The following is a 20,192-nucleotide window of genomic DNA, read 5'->3' on the forward strand; positions in this document are numbered from 1 at the left end:
GGGATCTCCCATCCTGGGTGGACGTCATATGACGTCCTGGGCTTTGTGGGGGGATATCTGAATGATGCCTGCAGCTAGAGGCATCATTCAGATATCCTTCTCTTCTGCCGGCGATTCTGTGCAACATAAGAATGATCATAGCGGCCGCCGCTTGATCGTTCTTATAGGCGGCGGGAGGGGACATCCCCCCTCCCGCCGCCATACGGTGCTTCTCCGGGCTCTCCCGTGCCATCGGGGGCCCGGAGAAAGAATCGTCCTGCGCTCGCAGGAAGCATAGAGATGACTGGTGACCAGATGGTCACCAGTCATCTCTATGACCGTCGGAGGACCTGGTCACGATGTGATGACGTCACGCCTGGGTCCCCGTATGTAAACAAAGCCCCGATTGCGGTTACTAAGCAACAGTAATCATGAGATCGGTGAAATTTTTTTCACCGATCTCATTCTTTTCAGCCTGGAGGAGAGATGCAGGGTCTTATTGACCCCGCATCTCTCCATAAAGAGGACCTGTCACACACATTTCCTATTACAAGGTATGTTTACATTCCTTGTAATAGGAATAAAAGTGATAAAAAAAAAAAATGTTTTAAAAAAGTGTAAAAAATAAAAAAAATATGTAAAGAAAAAAAAAATTAAAACGCCCCTGTCCCCGGTAGCTCGCACGCAGAAGCGAACGCACACACAAGTTCCGCCGACATATGTAAACGCTGTTTAAACCACATATGTGAGGTATCGCCGCGTGCGTTAGAGTGCCAGCAACAATTCTAGCACTAGATCTCCTCTGTAAATCTAAACTGGTAACCTGTAAAAATGTTCAAAGCGTTGTCTATGGAGATTTTTAAGTACTGAAGTTTGGCCTTATTCCATGAGTGTGCGCAATTTTAAAGTGTGACATGTTAGGTATCTATTTACTCGGTGTAACATAATCTTTCATATTTTACAAAAAAATTGGGCTAACTTTACTGTTTTGTTATTTTTTTAATTCATGAAACAAAAAAAAGGCGATTTGAAAATTATTAAATTATTGCGCAAATACCGTGCAAGATAAAACGTTGCAATGACCGTCGTTTTATTCCCTAGGGTGTCTGCTAAAAAAACATATATAATGTTTGGGGGTTCTGCGTAATTTTCTAGCAAAAGAATAATGATTTGTACATGTAGGAGAGAAGTGCCAGAATAGGCCCGGGAAGGAGGTGTGTATAAAAGCCCGGTATTGAAGTGGTTAAACCACCTATCATATTTGTTAGGCAGTAAAAAACTTTAGGCAGCAGGAAAGAAGAGCTACACAGGAATTATGCATGTCCTGGGCACAATTGTATTTATTATATACACTACAGCGTGATGTAAGCCTTGCCAGCATTTTCTAAAACAACTTAAAAATAAGAGGGTCTGCCTTTACAATTATAACCCCAACACTGTAATAAGGAAATCTACAACAGCCTTTGAAAGTATACATCTCTATATTTTGCAATTGTCTATACAGTAAAACCTTGCAAGACAAGCAAAATGTTTTAATACATTTTGCCTTGATATACAAGCGATGTCTTGATATAAGAGTAGCGTTATGGCACAACTAAGTATAAAAAAGAAAAGAGGAGCCTCTAAGTGTAGAAATATGGTTACATTTAATGAATGTACAACATTTAGCAACTTATTGCTACACTTAAAGGGGTTGTAAAGGTACAATTTATTTTTCCTAAATAGCTTCCTTTACCTTAGTGCAGTCCTCCTTCACTTACCTCATCCTTCCATTTTGCTTTTAAATGTCCTAATTTCTTCTGAGAAATCCTCACTTCCTGTTCTTCTGTCTGTAACTCCACACAGTAATGCAAGGCTTTCGCCCTGGTGTGGAGTGTCGTGCTCGCCCCCTCCCTTGGACAACAGGAGAGTCAGGTCACCCACTAACACACAGCTCCTTTCTCTATCTGCAACATAGAGAGCGTCCTCCTGACTCTCCTGTAGTCCAAGGGAGGGGGCGAGCACGACGCTCCACACCAGGGAGAAAACCTTGCATTACTGTGTGGAGTTACAGACAGAAGAATAGGAAGTGAGGATTTCTCAGAAGAAATAAGGACATTTAAAAGCAAAATGGAAGGATGAGGTAAGTGAAGGAGGACTGCACTAAGGTAAAGGAAGCTATTTAGGAAAAAAAAATGTTTACCTTTGCAACCCCTTTAAAGGTGCCTCTCTTCTTTTTTATACCCTGTAAAAAAAAATGCTTTGATATACAAGTGCTTTGGATTGCAAGCATGTTTCTGGAACTAATTATGCTCGTAAACCAAGGTTTTGCTGTACTTAGTCCTATGCTTTGTGCAAATTTCTGGTAAAGCAGTGTGCCAGCCATGTGAGCAGGGGGTGGGATATTTGTGAGACATAGCATGCTTTTCATGGCAGCAAGAAAGAAAATGATGCTTTTTTTGCCAGTTTTATCTTGGCTGCAATAAACTGTCACATTTCTATTGTAGCAATTATATTGTATATATAAGGATTGTGTTTAAAATGGGAACAATATTTACATAGATGACTATTGCTGAGCATTGACTCTCTTTCTTCTGTCAAATCTTCCGTAAAAAGAGATTACTAACACAAATTGCAGCATTGTGGGTGATCGATTGCTCAGTCGAGCACCTACAAATCTCCTGTGTAGCAGATCTTATTAGAACCGCTGTATTGTACACAAAACCATCGATCACATGAATTTTAGTCTCATGACCGACTAAGAATCATTCTTTTAGCCCTAACCTACTTCTTCAAGTAGCTAAGCAGATTTGTAAAGCTTCCCTGCGGTGCATAAAGATGTTTTTCCCATCTGCGTTTACAGCATCAGCATGGATTATTACTGTAACTGCAGTTCAAATTAACTGAACCGAGTCCATTCATCAGGACCAGGTCCCAGCTCACTTTAATTAGTGGGTTATGCCTTTACAACTGTCTGGGGACATATTTGCTTATCGCACTTACTAGTTAAAAAAAAACACGTGAACAATTTACCCACAATGGAAATATCTGTCACTTCAATGCAACATTTACAAACCAATACCATGCCTGGTGCCAGGCTTATGTTGGAGACGTAATAGTGACTCTCTTGTGAAATCCATTAAGAAACAGAAATAATTATCCAAGTTAAGTTGACTGGTGGATGGACTGTCTGCAGAAACAGTCGAGTGTATTGGAAGATCTTCTAACTGCAATCTCAATTACATGGCTAGCTGTACCGTGAGTGGTCAATATGCCTTTTCCTCAACTTTAAAGCGGAGGTTCACCCTAAAAACAAATTTTTAACATTAGACTAAGCATAGTAAGGGCATTTACTTTGGGCAGGTCTTCTTTTTTTTCTCTCCGTACTTACCTTTATATTCTGATTTGGTCCAGGGCTTCCGCGTTCTGATGACTCCGGGACTGGGCGTTCCTATCCCTGCCTCAGGGTTCCGATGACTGCGGGACTGGGCGTTCCTATCCTTCGGTTCGATGATTGACGGCTTGTGAAACAGGTGACCTGTCGCACAACGCGCGTCACCAGATTTCCGGAGCTGCGAGTCGGCACTATACGGCGCCTGCGCCCGCCGTGTAGAGCTGACTGCGCAGGCGCCGTATAGTGCCAACTCGCAGCTCGGCTATTTCCCGACATCTGGTGACGCGTGTTGTTCGACAGGGGACCTGTTTCACAAGCCGTCAATCATCGAACAGAAGGATAGGAACGCCCAGTCCGGTAGTCATCGGAACCCAGAAGCCCTGGACAAAAACAGAATATAAAGGTATGTACGGAGAAAAAAAAAATACCTGCCGAAAGTAAATGTCCTTAGTATGCTGGCTCTGCTAGATGTAATGTTAAAAAAACATTTTTTGGGTGAACCCCCGCTTTAAGGAGACATGCATGCTACGCCATTTCTTTATCACTGTGAAGAGACACCGGGAGGTTTTACTCCCTATACCTTTTATGACCATGATGCTTAGTATGCAGGTATACAGTAAATAAGAATGCCCAGGTACAAGTGCATGATATGTGTAGTGCAGGCAGGTAAAATACCAGGCCTTTACTCTGCTGTTACAACATAGAGTAGATCAGGGCATCTCTATGAAGTTAAAAACCTTCTTCTGTGTATCTAGCATGTAAATAATATGTACATGGTGACAATTGATTACATGTGCAGGCTCAGTGGTGTCAGGGCCGCCTTTAAGGCAGGGCAAAAGGGGAAGCTGCCATGCGCCCTGTCATTATTGTGGGGCACAAAGCAGCTGCCTCATACTTGCCAACTATCCCATTTCAAATTCCCTTGAAGTTTTAGTCCTTTGCTGTGTCCTGATATCTCAGTGTGAAGTGCTGCTACTAATGCTGCCCAGCTCTGCCCTATTGTTGTGTACAGATGACTCACCTGCAGACCCCGTGTTTACATGTAAATTACCATCATGCATATGTAAATAACGGGAGCATTCATATGTAAATAGCTGAGGCCAGCGGTATTCATACAGGATGTATATCATGCCCCTCTGCAGTGAAGAGATATATGTGCTGTAACCTCTAGCAACCAATCAGTGAGCAGTATTACTGTACAGTAATCTCTATCAACCAATCAACAAGAAGAAATCATGTGCTGTAACCTCTAACTAATCAGGGAGCCGTGATGTGTGCTGTAACCTCTAGCAACCAGTCAGTAAGTGGTAATGATATGCTGTATCCTCTGGCAACCAATCACAATCACTGCCTGATCTGATACTGTAGGGTCACTAACTGTATTTCTTGATATACAGATAGGCATCCAAAGGGGGATTAACAATTTTACAGCTGTATGCATCTATGGCTGCAGTGCACATAATTTTACAACATAATTTAGTCTCAGCACTTTATCATATACTAGAAAAGTTACACCGCCAAGGGTATAAAATTGGAATCAGAATAGAATGACTCAAGTGTGCTAAACATACAGTCCAAATATGTACAGTATACAGTATCTGCAACAACCTAACCTCACTAACCTATTCCTAAAATCATTATTTTGTATTTGGGAACTGGATATGCTGCAATATGACACATTATATATATATATATTAAATCAATGGAAGACTCAAAGACTTTCTCACCTCATAGCATTCTTCATCTCCTGCCACCATACCCACAGTCTTAATGAAGGGGTGTCCTGGGTTATCTACCCCGGTCTGGATGCATTCGTCAAGGCTGAAGCCATTTGGGGTGGTCTTGTCACAGAGTTTGGCATAAATGGCTGGCGTCAGGTTGCTTGCCATACAGTTGTTGTGTTTTCGGAGGTCAGGGTATTCTGCACTGTAAGAGATTGGGGATAAATAAAGATGTAATACAATGATGCTTGTGGTAGGTTCATGTAAATGATATTACAGAGGGTATTACTAATATATCAATCTCTGGTCATTTAATTAAAGGGGTTGTAAAGGTTAGTTTTTTCTTTTATTTTCTAAATTGGTTCCTTCAAGCTAGTGCATTGTTGGTTCACTTACCTTTTCCTTTAATTTCCCTTCTAAATGTTTTTTTTCTTTGTCTGAATTTCTCACTTCCTATTCCTCCTCAGTAAGCTTGCCCCATCATCTGAGCCGTTCTGGCTGGGGGTTAGAGGTTAGACAGAGTGCTCATCCCCTTCCTTGGGACTATATCCCTGCGGGGAGATGCTGTGAACACAGCATCTCCCAGCTAAATTGAGTGTTACGATTGAAACTTAACATCCCTCCTCCTTTCTTCTCCAGCTCTTCCAGGATTGGCTGTTCCACACCTCAGCATGATTGGGCATGCTAAAGTCATGTGGTTCCTTTCCTGAGTTTTGACTGGATGTTACTCATCATGGGGCGTGATTAGTGTGACTGAATAGTAGGAGAGTGTTGAGGTGGGTGGGGAGTCTTGTGATATTACAACTCCGCCCACTGAGCTCCTTCAAAGGGACCCACCCACAGATTCCAGAGTTTTGTGGGGATCCTACAGCTGAAAGGGGTGACATTTGCAGGATAGGCATACATGGAGGAGGCTTGCAAGTATATATACATTAATACTGTGCCATTAATTTATACTGGGTGAGTGGTGGGTTTACGTCCACTTTAAACAGTGTGGGGTAGATCCACAAAGAAATTACGCTGGCGTATCTACTGATACGCAGGCGTAATTTCAAAATTCCCGCGTCATATCTTTGTTTTGAATCCTCAAAACAAGATACAACGGCATCTCGGCTAGACGCTAGGTGGCGTTTCCGTCATAACCTGCGTTGAGTATGCAAATTAGCTATTTCCGACAATCCACAAACGTACGAGCGGCCGTCGCATTTTTTTACATCGTTTCCGTTCGGCTTTTTCCGGCGTATAGTTAAAGCTGCTATATGGTGGCGTACTCAATGTTAAGTATGGCCGTCGTTTCCGCGTATAATTTTGAAAATTTTACGTAGTTTGCGTAAGTCGTCCGTGAATGGGGCTGGACGCCATTTACGTTCACGTCGAAACCAATGACGTCCTTGCGACGTCATTTGGAGCAATGCACCCTGGGAGTTTTTACGGACGGCACATGCGCAGTTCGTTCGGCGCTGGGATGCGCTTCATTTAAATGAAACACGCCCCCTACCCGCCGGATTTGAATTCCGCGCCCTTACGCCGCGATAGATACGCTACGCCGACGTAACTTACGGCGCAAATTCGTTGAGGATTCAAACAAATGCAAAGTAAGTTACAGCGGCGTAGCGTATCTTACATACACTGTGCCCTGCGCCGATGTATGTGGATCTGCCCCTGTAAGTTTAGTATCACTTTAAAGCATATGTATTTCAAACCAAAACCATGTGTGTAGAATACTGTTTGATATTTTTTGTAAACTTCCTTTATAGACTTTTACCTATGGTAAGCCTATAATAAGGCTTACCTATAGGTAATGTAAATATCTCCTAAACCTGCACCGTTTAGGAGATGTTTACATTACATGCAGCCAGTGACATCACTGGAGCATGCGCTCTGAAGGAACGGCCACCCGTGCCGTTCCTTCAGAGCCCTGTGCTGTGAACACCGGCTTCTGCGCGCATGCACAGGAGTGGCATCATCGTGGCTGCAGTGCTGATATTGCGGCGCTGGAATAGCATAATTTTAAGGTAAGGTTTGCATACTAGCATATTATGACTTTACCTTGCAGGGGAAAAAAATAAATCCAGCAGTATACAACCGCTTTAAGATCATGATACAGAAGACAATAAAACAATTAAACTATAGAAAGAAAAAAAAAAAAATATATATATATATATATACAGTATATATATATTATTTTCCTGGTTCACCAATGTGCTGCAGTTCTTAGTACAGTAAGCTGCATTATGCATGGTTTACACACTCCATATTAGTTATGACTGTCATCCCTCACTTGGCATAGCTGCATTATGCTTTTATTAGATATTCAAAAATACATTTTAATTACCAACACTAAATGCATTATGGCACTGTGATTTTCATGACCTTTTGCTATTACATTTCATTATGTCTTCACAGTCATAGCTTTTTTTTTATTAGAAGCCAACTTGAATAACAATGACGGATTTATTAGATTAAAGAACAGCCGAGAAATATTGCATGAATATATGTAGAAGCTCTGTTTTACTGCATTCTTCATTCAAAGTTACTAAACAGCAGCAGAGTTTGCTGGTCAAATATCAATACAAAATAGCATAAAACATAAACCCCTGTCAGTTAGTTTTTGTTGTTCGATTGGGAAATTTCCCTTTGTTCCCTGCACCAGAGATGGAACAGAAATTTCTGAGAATTGAGGGAAATCTGTGGTTGTCACTGGAACTGGTGTCTCAGTGTAAACACTGAGGCCTAGCTCCATGTTTCTTGTAATTTTAATGATTAATTTGTACCAATCTGAACCATATTTGCTTCACTAACAGATGTGCCCATTGGGAGCATTGTATAAACCAGGGGGGCCCAACCTTTTGAAGCACGAGGGCCACTTAACCGACTTGGTAATTGGTCACGGGCCACAATCAGTGGAGGGGGCAGATGGCAGGTCCATGTCCGCTCTGCATATGCAGAGCAGACACGGACACAGCCGGATCGGATTGGAGGTAGGACATAAGTCGGTTTACATCTGCCACTCCTTGGAGGTGAATGGAGGGTACATTGGGTCGGACTGACCGTGTGAAAGGGGCCCATGGCTGCATTCACACGGATGTGCTGCGGTTTACCCACAGCGTGGGTGCAACGCAGTGGACCTTTTGGCTTTTTTGCACTTTGCAATAGACATCTATTATATTCTACAGGTTTGGTGCACTTTCAGAAAGCTCACCAAACTCGCAGGTAATAACAGAAGTCTATGGCTCTGTGCAGGTAAACCGGAGGTGCGCTGCTCTGCATCTGCAGATTAGTTTGAAAGCAGCCCAGTAACCACTGCAGAACAGATATGCCCATATATACACTGATTTTAGTAATTAACTTACCTTTAATAACAGTATTCTATTCCATCCCAGAGCAGGAGGTCGCGGGCCACATCAGAGGGCTCCGCGGGCCACATGTGGCTGCCGGGCCACTGGTTGGGCACCCCTGGTATAAACTGTATGTAGCATTAGCTACAAACAGTGCTGTGTTCCATCAGTGCAATAGGGAGTTCCTATCCCACTCCTGTAACAAAATTGAGTCAGGCTGAGCACTGCTCAGCCATTCACAGGAAGCTTTGTATTTCATCAATGAATACAAGGATTCCTCTGATTGGCTGAGGTAGAGAGGCAGGCAGATGACATCACAATCTCCACCTCAGCCAATCAGAGGAAGCCTTGTATTCATTGATGGAATACAAAGCTTCCTGTGAATGGTTGAGCAGCTTTTAGCCCAACTTGATTTTGTTCTGGAAGCGAGACAGGAAGTCCCCATCCCGCTGCTGGAACAGAGCGTGAAGGAAAACGTTTGGACCAGCTTGGTCCAAACAAACTATTTAAAAACACAAGAAACATGGAGTTGGGCTTTAACCACTTAGGGACCGCCTAACGCCCATATACTTTGGCTGAATGGCTCGCTCGCGACCCGGTCCGAAGCTCCGTGACCGCTCCCACAGGACCTGCGGACCTGATCGCCAACCAGTGTCCCGCGATCGGTCACAGGAGCTGAAGAACGGGGAGAGGTGAGTGTAAACACACCTTCCCCGTTCTTCTCTGTGGCAGTGTCACTGATCGTCTGTTCCCTGTTATAGGGAACGACGATCAGTGATGTCACTCGTCCAGCCACGCCCCCCTACAGTAAGAATCACTCCCTCAGGGCACACGTAACCCCTTAGTGTCCCCTAGTGGTTAACCCCTTCACTGCCATTGTAATTTTCACAGTAATCAGTGCATTTTTATAGCACTTTTTGCTGTGAAAATGACAATGGTCCCAAAAATGTGTCAAAAGCGTCCGATGTGTCCGCCATAATGTCGCAGTCACACAAAAAAAATCGCTGATCGCCGCCATTACTAGTAAAAAAATATATTAATAAAAATGCCATAAAACTATCCCCTATTTTGTAAACTCTATAACTTTTGCGCAAACCAATCAATAAACGCTTATTGCGATTTTTTTTTACCAAAAATAAGTAGAAGAATACGTATTGGCCTAAACAGAGAAAAAAATATATTTTTATATATTTTTTGGGGATATTTATTATAGCAAAAAGTAAAAAATATTGAATTTTTTTCAAAATAATCGCTCTATTTTTGTTTATAGCGCAAAAAATAAAAACCGCAGAGGTGATCAAATACCACCCAAAAAAAAACTCTATTTGTCAGAAAAAAAGGACGTCAATTTTGTTTGGGAGCCACGTCCCACGACCGCGCAATTGTCAGTTAAAGCGACGCAGTGCCGAATCGCAAAAACTGGCCAGGTCCTATACCTCTCATAATGGTCCGGGTCTTAAGTGCTTAAAGTTGAACTAAATTCAAAATGATAAGAGTTTGCAAGCAGGCAGGCTATTTATCACAGAAGGGACATGCAATGTACCTTACGCAATAAAATAGATCTGCCTGCCTGTTCACGGTCTTCTTTAAGATGCACATTAAGCTGCTCATGCGTAGCTCAGTTTACATCGCCAGCACTGCCCATGTGTGCTGGGATGTCTAACTCCAGTGCATTCGAACTATTTGAACTAAAAAACACTTTATGACATTAGGATGTTATCAAAGAAAAAAAAAAATCTTTTATAAGCTACTTAGCAGTGCCATGTGTCCCCTGCCCTCATGTATTATGTGTTATTCTGGAGTATGATGCATTACACAGATCAATATCGGGGGTTGGAAAGAAAGACACTGCAAGAATTATTGTCATATATAAGTGCCAAATATTGATCAGTAAGAAAAATCAACCTTTCATCACAAAGCAGTGGTAGAACTAGAAGCATTGTCATATAGCTACTGCAGAGTGGGGGAGGGGAACCAAGGAATTAACCTTGCAAGGTCTAAGATTATCTATAAGGATTCAATTTATCTTATCAGAATCTTCCAATAGATATTGAAGGCAATTCTTAAAATAATTTTGCAACTTACAGATATATATCTACAGCTATATGACAGAAGGAATAATGTGCATACAGAATATGCCATCTGAATTCTGAAACTGCGGCCTTATACGTGTCGCCTGAAGCTAAGCCTGATCCTTGAAAATATTCCATGTGCCAGAGTGTCCATGAATATAGTTATCATATAATGTCCCCTGTGTGAACTGTAATGACTAGATCTATTCAACAACTAAGGTACACCATGTCTAATTTAGCAGCAACACTGGTATATGTTTAGCCATCTGCCTACCAAATATTGAGTAGTACCATTTTGCCGCCCAAGTAGCCCTGACCCATCAAGGTATAGAAGCCACTAGACCAGGGGTCTTCAAACATTGGCCCTCCAGTTGTCCAGGAACTACAATTCCCATCATGCCTACTCATGTCTGTGAATGTCAAAGTTTTACAATGCCTCATGGGATGTGTAGTTTTCCGCAAAAGCTTGAGGGCCGTGATTTGAAGATCTCTGCACTAGACCATTGAAGGTATGCTGTGGTACCTGGCAGCCAGGGTCGGTGCTACCACTAGGCGGACTAGGCCGCCGCCTGGGGCGCACTGCCACCTAGGGCGTCCGGTCGCTGGTGATCCTGGTGAAGCCTGGAGGTGGCACTGCCTGAGGCAGGCACAGCAGAGATTAACATTGTTGCTAGTGAGCAACAGCAAGCACAGAGTCACGTCGTTGGATATAACGCCCAAGGCCGTCACTTGGTGTAGTGAGTCAAAACTGAGATGTGAAATTGTATTATCACATGCAATTTGCAAATGTGTATATGTGTATAGTGACTGTTCTGCCAAATGCCAAGTGTTTACCGAGGCCCCCCCCCTGTGAGGCTGCATTATTTGGCAGTGGTGAAGCGGAATTGAGGGGCACTGGAGAGACTGCAATAATTGGCATTGGTGAGACTGCATTTATGGGCACAGATGAAGCTGCATTCGATGGGCACAGATAAGGCTGCATTTGCTGGGCACAGGTGAGGCTGCATTTGATGGGCGCTGGTGAGGCTGCATTTGTTGGGCGCTGGTGAGGCTGCATTCGATGGGCACAGGTGAGGCTGCATTTGTTGGGCACTGGTGGGGCTGCATTTGTTGGGCGCTGGTGAGGCTCCATTTGATGACAACACAGGTGAGTCTGCATTTGTTGGGCGCTGGTGAGGCTGCATTTGATGGGCGCAGGTGAGGCTGCATTTGATGGGCATGGTGAGGCTGCATTTGTTGGGCGCTGGTGAGGCTGCATTTGTTGGGTGCTGGTGAGGCTGCATTTGTTGGGCGCTGGTGAGGCTGCATTCGATGGGCACAGGTGAGGCTGCATTTGTTGGGCGCTGGTGAGGCTGCATTTTTTGGACGCTGGTAAGGCTGCATTTGATGGGCACAGGTGAGGCTGCATTTGTTGGGCACAGGTGAGGCTGCATTTGTTGGGCACTGATGAGGCTGCATTTGATGGGTACAGGTGAGGCTGCATTTGTTGGGCGCTGGTGAGGCTGCATTTGTTGGGCGCTGGTGAGGCTGCATTTGATGGGCACAGGTGAGTCTGCATTTGTTGGGCGCTGGTGAGGCTGCATTTGATGGGCGCTGGTGAGTCTGCATTTGAAAGGCGCAGGTGAGGCTGCATTTGATGGGCATGGTGAGACTGCATTGATTGACACTGGTGAGGCTGCATTTGGCTTATGAATCAGCAGTAACAATACTTATAGCTAAGCCTACTGCGACTTCTTTGAGCAAGCTCAGCCTACATAAGAGTGGTAAATCTGCTCTGAATTTAGAAGCAGTGCAGTATTGTTGCTACCGCATCACAGGAAGCTGTATTAAGCCCCTTTCACACTGGGGCGGGGGTGGCGTTGGCGGCAAAGTGACCCAGTGTGAAAGGGGTCTTATGCCGCGTACACACGATCGGAATTTCGGACAACAAATGTTTTATGTGAGCTTTTGGTCGGATATTCAGACCGTGTGTAGGCTCCATCGGACTTTTGTCTTCAGAATTTCCGACAACAAATGTTTGAGAGCTGGTTCTCAATTTTTCCGACAACAAATGTTCTTGTCGGAAATTCCGATCGTGTGTATGCAATTCTGATGCACAAAAATACTACGCATGCTAGGAATCAATTAGACGTATGCTCGGAATCATTGAATTTCATTTTTATCAGCTCGTTGTAGTGTTGCACGTCACCGTGTTCATGACGGTCGGAATTTCCGACAACATTTGTGTGACCGTGTGTATGCAACACAAGTTTGAGCCAACATTCCGTCAGAAAAAATCCACGGGTTTGTTGTCGGAAATTTCCGATCGTGTGGCAGGATCAGCAAGTATTTGCTGGATACAGTTCTACTTTAAGGCCTAGTGTACATGGGCTTTTGAGATCCGTCTGTGTTGCATTTGTCAGCCAGGAAATTCTCATTTATTTGAATGGGAAACACAGCCATCTTTGGACCTGCTCTAAAAGCAGACAGGTGGCAGTGGTGGTACATTCAGGCCTCGTACACACGACCGAGGAACTCGACGGGCGAAACACATCGTTTTGCTCGTCGAGTTCCTTGTTAGGCTGTCGAGGAACGCGACAAGCCAATTTTCTCCATTCCCGTTGAGGAAAAAGAGAACATGCTCTCTTTTTGGCTCGTCGAGTTCCTCGACAGTTTCCTCGTCGAAAAATGTACACACGACCGGTTTCTTCGGCAAAAAAAACAAAACAGCAAGTTTCTTGCTGGTTTTTGACGAGAAACTTTCTCGGCAAAAACCAGCAAGAAACTTGCTGTTTTTTTTTTTTTTTTTGCCGAGGAAACCGGTCGTGTGTACATTTTCGACGAGGAAACTGTTGAGGAACTCGATGAGCCAAAAAGAGAGCATGTTCTCTTTTTCCTCGACAGGAATGGAGAAAATTGGCTTGACGCGTTCCTCGACAGCCTAACAAGGAACTCGACGAGCAAAACGATGTGTTTCGCCCGTCGAGTTCCTCGGTCATGTGTACGAGGCTTCAGACTTGATTTCAGTCAAAACTTTATTTTTTGTTTTGAAGTAGGAAAGGTGATATGGGACCAACAGGGCCACTCACTCAGCGGACTTTCTGATGAACCAGCTACAGATTGAACAGTGTATGGCCAGCTTTACCCTTCCCTATTCTACTCCAAGCAAAATAAAAGTTTAAGCTGACAGCTAGGCATAGGATTGCATTGAAACATTTGACACTACAGTATACAGTATCTCACAAAAGTGAGTACACCCCTCACATTTTTGTAAATATTTTATTAAATCTTTTTATGTGACAACACTGAAGAAATGACACTTTGGTACAATGTAAAATAGTGAGTGTACAGCTTGTATAACAGTGTAAATTTGCTGTCCCCTCAAAATAACTCAACACACAGCCATTAATATCTAAACCGCTGGCAGCAAAAGTGAGTACACCCCTAAGTGAAAATGTCCAAATTGGGCCAAACGTGTCAATATTTTGTGTGGCCACCATTATGTTCTAGCACTGCCTTAACCCCAACGTCCTCTTCCACTCCTCCATGATGACATCACTGAGCTGGTGGATGTCAGAGACCTTGTGCTCCTCCACCTTCCATTTGAGGATGCCCCACAGATGCTCAATAGGGTTTAGGTCTGGAGACATGCTTGGCCAGTCCATCCCCTTTACCCTCAGCTTGTGGTTCCCTCAATGAACTGTAGCTCCCCAGTGCCGGCAGCACTCATGCAGCCCCAGACCATGACACTCCCACCACCATACGTTTCTGTAGGCAAGACACACTTGTCTTTGTGCTCCCCACCTGGTTACCACCACACACACTTGACACCATCTGAACCAAATAAGTTTATCTTGGTCTCATCAGACCACAGAACATGATTCCAATAATCCATGTGCTTAGTCTGCTTGTCTTCAGAAAACAGTTTTTCTGGCTTTCTTGTGCATCATCTTTAGAAGAGGCTTCCTTCTGGGACGACAGCCATGCAGACCAATTTGATGCATATGGTCTGAGCACTGACAGGCTGACCACCCACCCCTTCAACCTCTGCAGCAATGATGGCAGCACTCATACGTCTATTTTCTAAAGACAACCTCTGGATATGACGCTGAGCACATGCACTCAACTTCTTTGGTCAACCATGGTGAGGCCTGTTCTGAGTGGAACCTGTCCTGTTAAACTGCTGTATGGTCTTGGCCACTATGCTGTAGCTCAGTTTCAAGGTCTTGGCAATCTTCTCATAGCCTAGGCCCGTGATGGCGAACCTTGGCACTCCAGATGTTTTGAACTACATTTCCCATGATGCCAAACTACACTGCAGTTGTGTATAAGCGTCTTGGGAAATGTAATTCAAAAACATCTGGAGTGCCAAGGTTCGCCATCACTGGCCTATGCCATCTTTATGTAGAGCAATTCTTTTTTTCAGATCCTCAGAGAGTCCTTTGCCATGAGGTGCCATGTTGAACTTCCAGTGACCAGTATGAGAGTGAGAGCGATAACACCAAATTTAACACACCCATTCACACCTGAGACCTTGTAACACTAACGATTCACATGACACTGGGGAGAGAAAATGGCTAATTGGGCCCAATTTGGACATTTTCACTTAGGGCTGTAATCACTATTTTTAAACAAAAGAAAGAAGGCGCCACCAGGTCTTCTATGGATCTTCCTCAGCTGGAAAACCAGGAAGTCCAGGCGATGTGTACACCAAGAATGAGGCTTGAGACACAGACACATGAATGAGGCTGGAGACCTCCTGTCTCTCTTGGTGTGGATCAGTCTCCAGAGACTGATCCACACCAAGAGAGACATGAGGTCTCCAGGAGTCAGAGGGGCTGCAGGAGGCAGTGCAACGACCTGAGGATTAAGGCCAGAGCAGAGCAGTGGGCGGTAAAGGGAAGGGGTCCACATTGAAGAATCCTGTGGTCTGTGTGACCGAGATAAAGAGCAGAGGTGCTGCTAAAGAGAGCCAGTTACCTACGGCGCATATGCCTAGTTACCTACGGCGCATGCTCCAAAACGTTGTCGCTCTGTTGCTGCTCGTGACGTCATCGCGCTTCCACGCTGTTTGTGTCTGTGTCTCAAGCCTCATTCTTGGTGTACACATCGCCCGGACTTCCTGGTTTTCCAACTGACGAAGATCCAGAGGATAGAGTAACATCACAGCCTACATCTGCAGCGGATGATCGCCACCTATGGGCCAGCAAGGACTTGTATGCCAAATTCTCTAATTTTAAATGTAAGTGGATAATGCACCTATTGTAAAATTAAAATTACACTGTTCCTGACCTAGTGGCGCCTTTTTTCTTTTGTTTTGCATATTTGGAGCCTGCTCTCATCTTCCCCCTGGAGGTTTGCCCTGGAACATGGACTCTGTATTATTTTAATCTATAGGACTTTTTCCCATTTTTCCATTCCCCATTCCAACTTCTCCCATTGTGGGACACACACAGTATAATACATAAAAGGACTTTCATTTAACAGACATATTGTCTCTCGTACCGATTACAGCGCCACTACCCCCATTGTTTCACTTTTGTTGCCAGCGGTTTAGGCATTAATGGCTGTGTGTTGAGTTATTTTTGAGGGAACAACAAGTTTACACTGTAAAGCATACACGGTCGAATCTCCAACAAATTTTCTTTTCAAAATCAGAAAGTTTTTTTTTTTTTGTGATCCGATGATGCCACCATTGATTTCCAAAATTCGGCCGACCAAACCTTCATGTTGCCGGGAATATTTGTTTCTCTCCGGGAATATTCTTTTCTCTCACGATTACATTTCTCGCACGATTCTCCCATCATTGATAATAAAATCGTTTGCTTTTCAAAAAAATTCCAACATGTCTGATTTCTCAAATTTGTTTGCCGCACGAAAATCGGCTGTTGCTGCAGCCCACTAACGGAGCGAAATTCATACGAAAATTCTTTGATACGATTTTCGAAAGAAAATTCTTTCAAAATTTGAACCGTGTATGGCCTTTATACAAGCTGTACACTCACTACATTGTAGCATCATTTATTCAGTGGTGTTACATGAAAAGATATAATAAAATAGTTACAAAAAATGTGAGGGGTGTACTTACTTTTGTGAGATAATGTACTCTTTATTTCACTCTGGCCATCAGGATGACACACTAAGGACTCCATATTGGTTGTGGCTTTATGGATCCACCCAATTTAAAGTAGAATTCCATGCAAACCCTAAGAGCCGGTTCACACTGGGGCGACTGCGTCGACTGAGTAGCGTCCCATTCTATGCAATAGAACCGTTCTAATAGGAGCGACGCAAGTCGCCCCGACTTAGAAAAAGGTTCTTGTACTTCGGGGGCGGCTTGGGACGATTTGCATTGACTTCTATACAGAAGTCATTTTGCTAATCGTCTCTGAAGTCGTCTTCAGGACGACTTGCAGAGTCGCCCCCGAAGCCGTGCCGCCGCAGTGTGAACCGGCTCTAACTAGTCATAAAAGTGCCCCCAACACCTATTCTGACTTGCCTATTTCTGGTCACATGATCCCCTGTGTCAGCAATCACCAGCTGCAGGGGAGAGGAGAGAGCACTCTGACAACAACTAGTAAAGTTGGTGAGCAGTGAGGTCACCCATGGGCTCCTATGGCCCTTCCATTGTTGGCGCTCCTTCCTCTCCCCTGCAGCCACCGCTGGCTGACATAGCAGACTGGATTAAAGAGGCCTGGAAATAGGTAACTATATACAGTAGATCTTTCCTACACAAGTACTCATCAGAATAGGTATTAGGACTTAGGAGGGAGCTTTTTTTAAGACTAATTCAGAATTGCATGAAATTCTGCTTTAAGAATTGGCCGACTGCACTATAATACATTTTATTTTTGGGTTTATTACCATTCTGTATAAAGAAAGGACAGTGAAGCAGACATTAATGAGGAAGCCCTGAATGATTTAGAAGGAAGTTCAAAAAAGAATGAACACCAAATCCTCAAGGAGGTTTTATTGCTCGCTAGCTTCTTAAAGAGGATATCATTGAGGGCCCAAGAGGGGGACAGTTGTTCTTCTTTTCCACTTCACTAGACCTATTCATGTTACATTTACGCTGCTGCTGTCAACACAATTGGGGTCACGGGACAACGATCCATTGAGGAAAGAAAATTTCCCAAGCAGAATAAAATAATAGCTTACACACGATAGTCACAGGCAGTACATGTGGAGCCAGAAGTCTGACTTTTTAACATGCAAAATAAATGGAGCACAAATAAAAATTCATACTACTAGTAGATAAAAGATACTAAACCTTACTGCTATTAGCACTTAAATTGCCAGTGCATTGTGCTATAGCGCCACTCTCTGAATACCAGTCTGTCATCCCATTATGTTTAGGGTTAGCCAAGTTTAAGCACTAATAAGGCCAAATCCCTTTTGCAGTTTACCAGTTAATAAACATAAGCCGTCCACTTAGGCGATCAACGCTGTCATGTGACACAGACTGGGCTTATATGGTGTAAATGAGGAAATTGCGTGTCTGAATAGCCACAATAGCACTTCAACAACACAGTAGACAGACTTCATGTAAATGGAAGGGCTACTGCTGCCATATGGCTTAGAATAGTCTGTGCATCCATTACTATATTATGTCATAGACCCCATATACTGTATATAGGTTATGAGATCTATTACACGTTTATGAGAGCTTGTATTTGTCAGGTGCACTATATGCCAACATATACTTGGTATTATTCTTGGTTTAATCCAGAATAGATATAAATATTTTTAAAGGCTATCAATCTTATTATTATTTTATTTTTAAACTGTATATCCAATAAGAGCCAGTTCACACTGGGGCGACTCGTCAGGCGACTCAGCCGCCTGGCAAGTCGCGTCTCATTCTATTCACCAGAACCGTTCTAATAGGAGCCACGCAAGTCGCTCCGACTTAGAAAAGGGTTCTTGTACGACTTCGGGGGAGACTCGGGGCGATTTGCATTGACTTCTATACAGAAGTCATTTTACTAATCGCCTCTGAAGTCGTCTTCAGGACGACTTGCCGAGTCGCCCCCAAAGTCGTGCCGCCCCAGTGTGAACCAGCTCTAAAGAAAATCACAACAAATAAGACTAATCTGTGTGTTTGTTATTTTTTAATAATGTACGACATCAAATGCCACATATTGCACAGGCTTTTAGACCCCTTTCACACTGAGCCGCCCATAGCGTCGGCGGTAAAACGCCGCTATTTTTACCGCCGACCCTATGGGAGGATTTGCGGCGCATTTCGGCCGCTAGCGGGGGGCGCTTTTAACCTCCGCTAGCAGCTGAGAAAGGATTCAAACCGCTGAAGCAGCGCATAGCAGGGAGGTATAGCCGCGCTGTCACATTGATTTCAATGGGCAGGAGCGGTGGAGGAGCGGTAAACACACTGCTCCTTCACCGCTCCAAAGCAGGAATATTTTTACCGTCCTGCTAGCGCAGCACTCCAGTGTGAAAGCCCTCTGGGTTTTCACACTGGAGACAATGGAGCAGCTGTTTGAGGGCGGATTGCAGGTGCTATTTTTAACGCTATAGCGCCTGCAATACACCCTCAGTGTGAAACGGGGCTAAAAGTGCAGTTTTCATATGTTTAAAATGTAGATAGGAAGTGGCTGCAAAGAAGTGTCAGGGGGTCAGCAGCCAGCAATGAAACCAAAGGAGGAAAAAAGTGGTAAAAAACAAGTATTTTATATAGTAAATGGTAATTGTTAATAATTATTTAGCAAACTACCGTATTTATCGCGGTATAACGCGCTCCCGCGTATACTGCGCACCCCTAAAGTTGCCCCGAATCCTGTGGAAATAAAGTTTTTTTTGTACTTAGAGTTTTGGTGTCTTGCGCGGCGTCCATCGGCGGCCTCGTCGGGTCCGGCGTCCGTCTGCGGCTTCGGGTGTCCTCTTCGTCGGGTACGGGTCCTTCTGCGGCTTCCGGGGGTCCTCTTCGTCGGGTACGGGTCCTTCTGCGGCTTCCGGGGGTCCTCTTTGTCGGGTCTGGCGTCCTTTTGCGGCGTCCTCCCCGCGCCGAGTTTGAATACTGCGCCGACATATACCGAGCGCAGTACACTCGTGTATCGTCGGGCAGGCTCGGCAACTCTCGCGCTGACGTCCTGTACGCTCAGGACGTCAGCGCGAGAGGCGCCGAGACTGCCCGAAGATACACGAGTGTACTGCGCTCGGTATATGCCGGCGCAGTATTCAAACTCGTGGCGGGAAAGCGGGTATCGGCGTATACCGCGCACCCACGATTTTGCCCTGATTTTCAGGGCAAAATAGTGCGCGGTATACGCCGATAAATACGGTAAATGTCATAGAGTTTGGCTACTTTAAATGGTCTCATGATTAGCCTATGTCAGTGTTTTTCAACTCCAGTCCTCAAGGCACACCAACAGGTCATGTTTTCAGGATTTCCTTTAGATGAAACGGCTGTGGTGATTACTAAGGCAGTGAAACTAATCAAATCACCTGTGCAAAATAATGGAAAGCCTGAAAACATGACCTGTTGGTGTGCCTTGAGGACTGGAGTTGAAAAACACAGGCCCTATGTACCTTAACTCCAAGGAATATATCAAATCCTAGACAATGTTTTTCATGAAATTATGTAATTGTTATGTAAATCCTAGGTGTAATCCTGGACACTGAACCAACCCTTTCGGCACCACATTCTATCGCTATCCAAAATTTGCCACCTCAACCTCCGCAAGATTTCCAAGATACGCCCCTTCCTAACCAA

The 20,192-nt window shown here is 44.2% G+C and overlaps 1 protein-coding gene across 2 annotated transcripts in view; it reads right to left on the reverse strand.

Annotated features, from left to right (window-relative positions):
• Nucleotides 1-20,192, reverse strand: part of CKMT1A (creatine kinase, mitochondrial 1A) — a 72,384-nt gene that overhangs the window by 19,294 nt on the left and 32,898 nt on the right. For both annotated transcript variants that reach the window (XM_040342507.1, XM_040342508.1), the window contains exon 3: nt 5,080-5,278. In XM_040342507.1, coding sequence (XP_040198441.1) covers nt 5,080-5,278 — 199 coding nt within the window. The remainder of the gene's footprint in view (nt 1-5,079; nt 5,279-20,192) is intronic.

Source organism: Rana temporaria, chromosome 3 (genome assembly GCF_905171775.1).
Source record: "Rana temporaria chromosome 3, aRanTem1.1, whole genome shotgun sequence".
Taxonomy (NCBI): domain Eukaryota; kingdom Metazoa; phylum Chordata; class Amphibia; order Anura; family Ranidae; genus Rana; species Rana temporaria.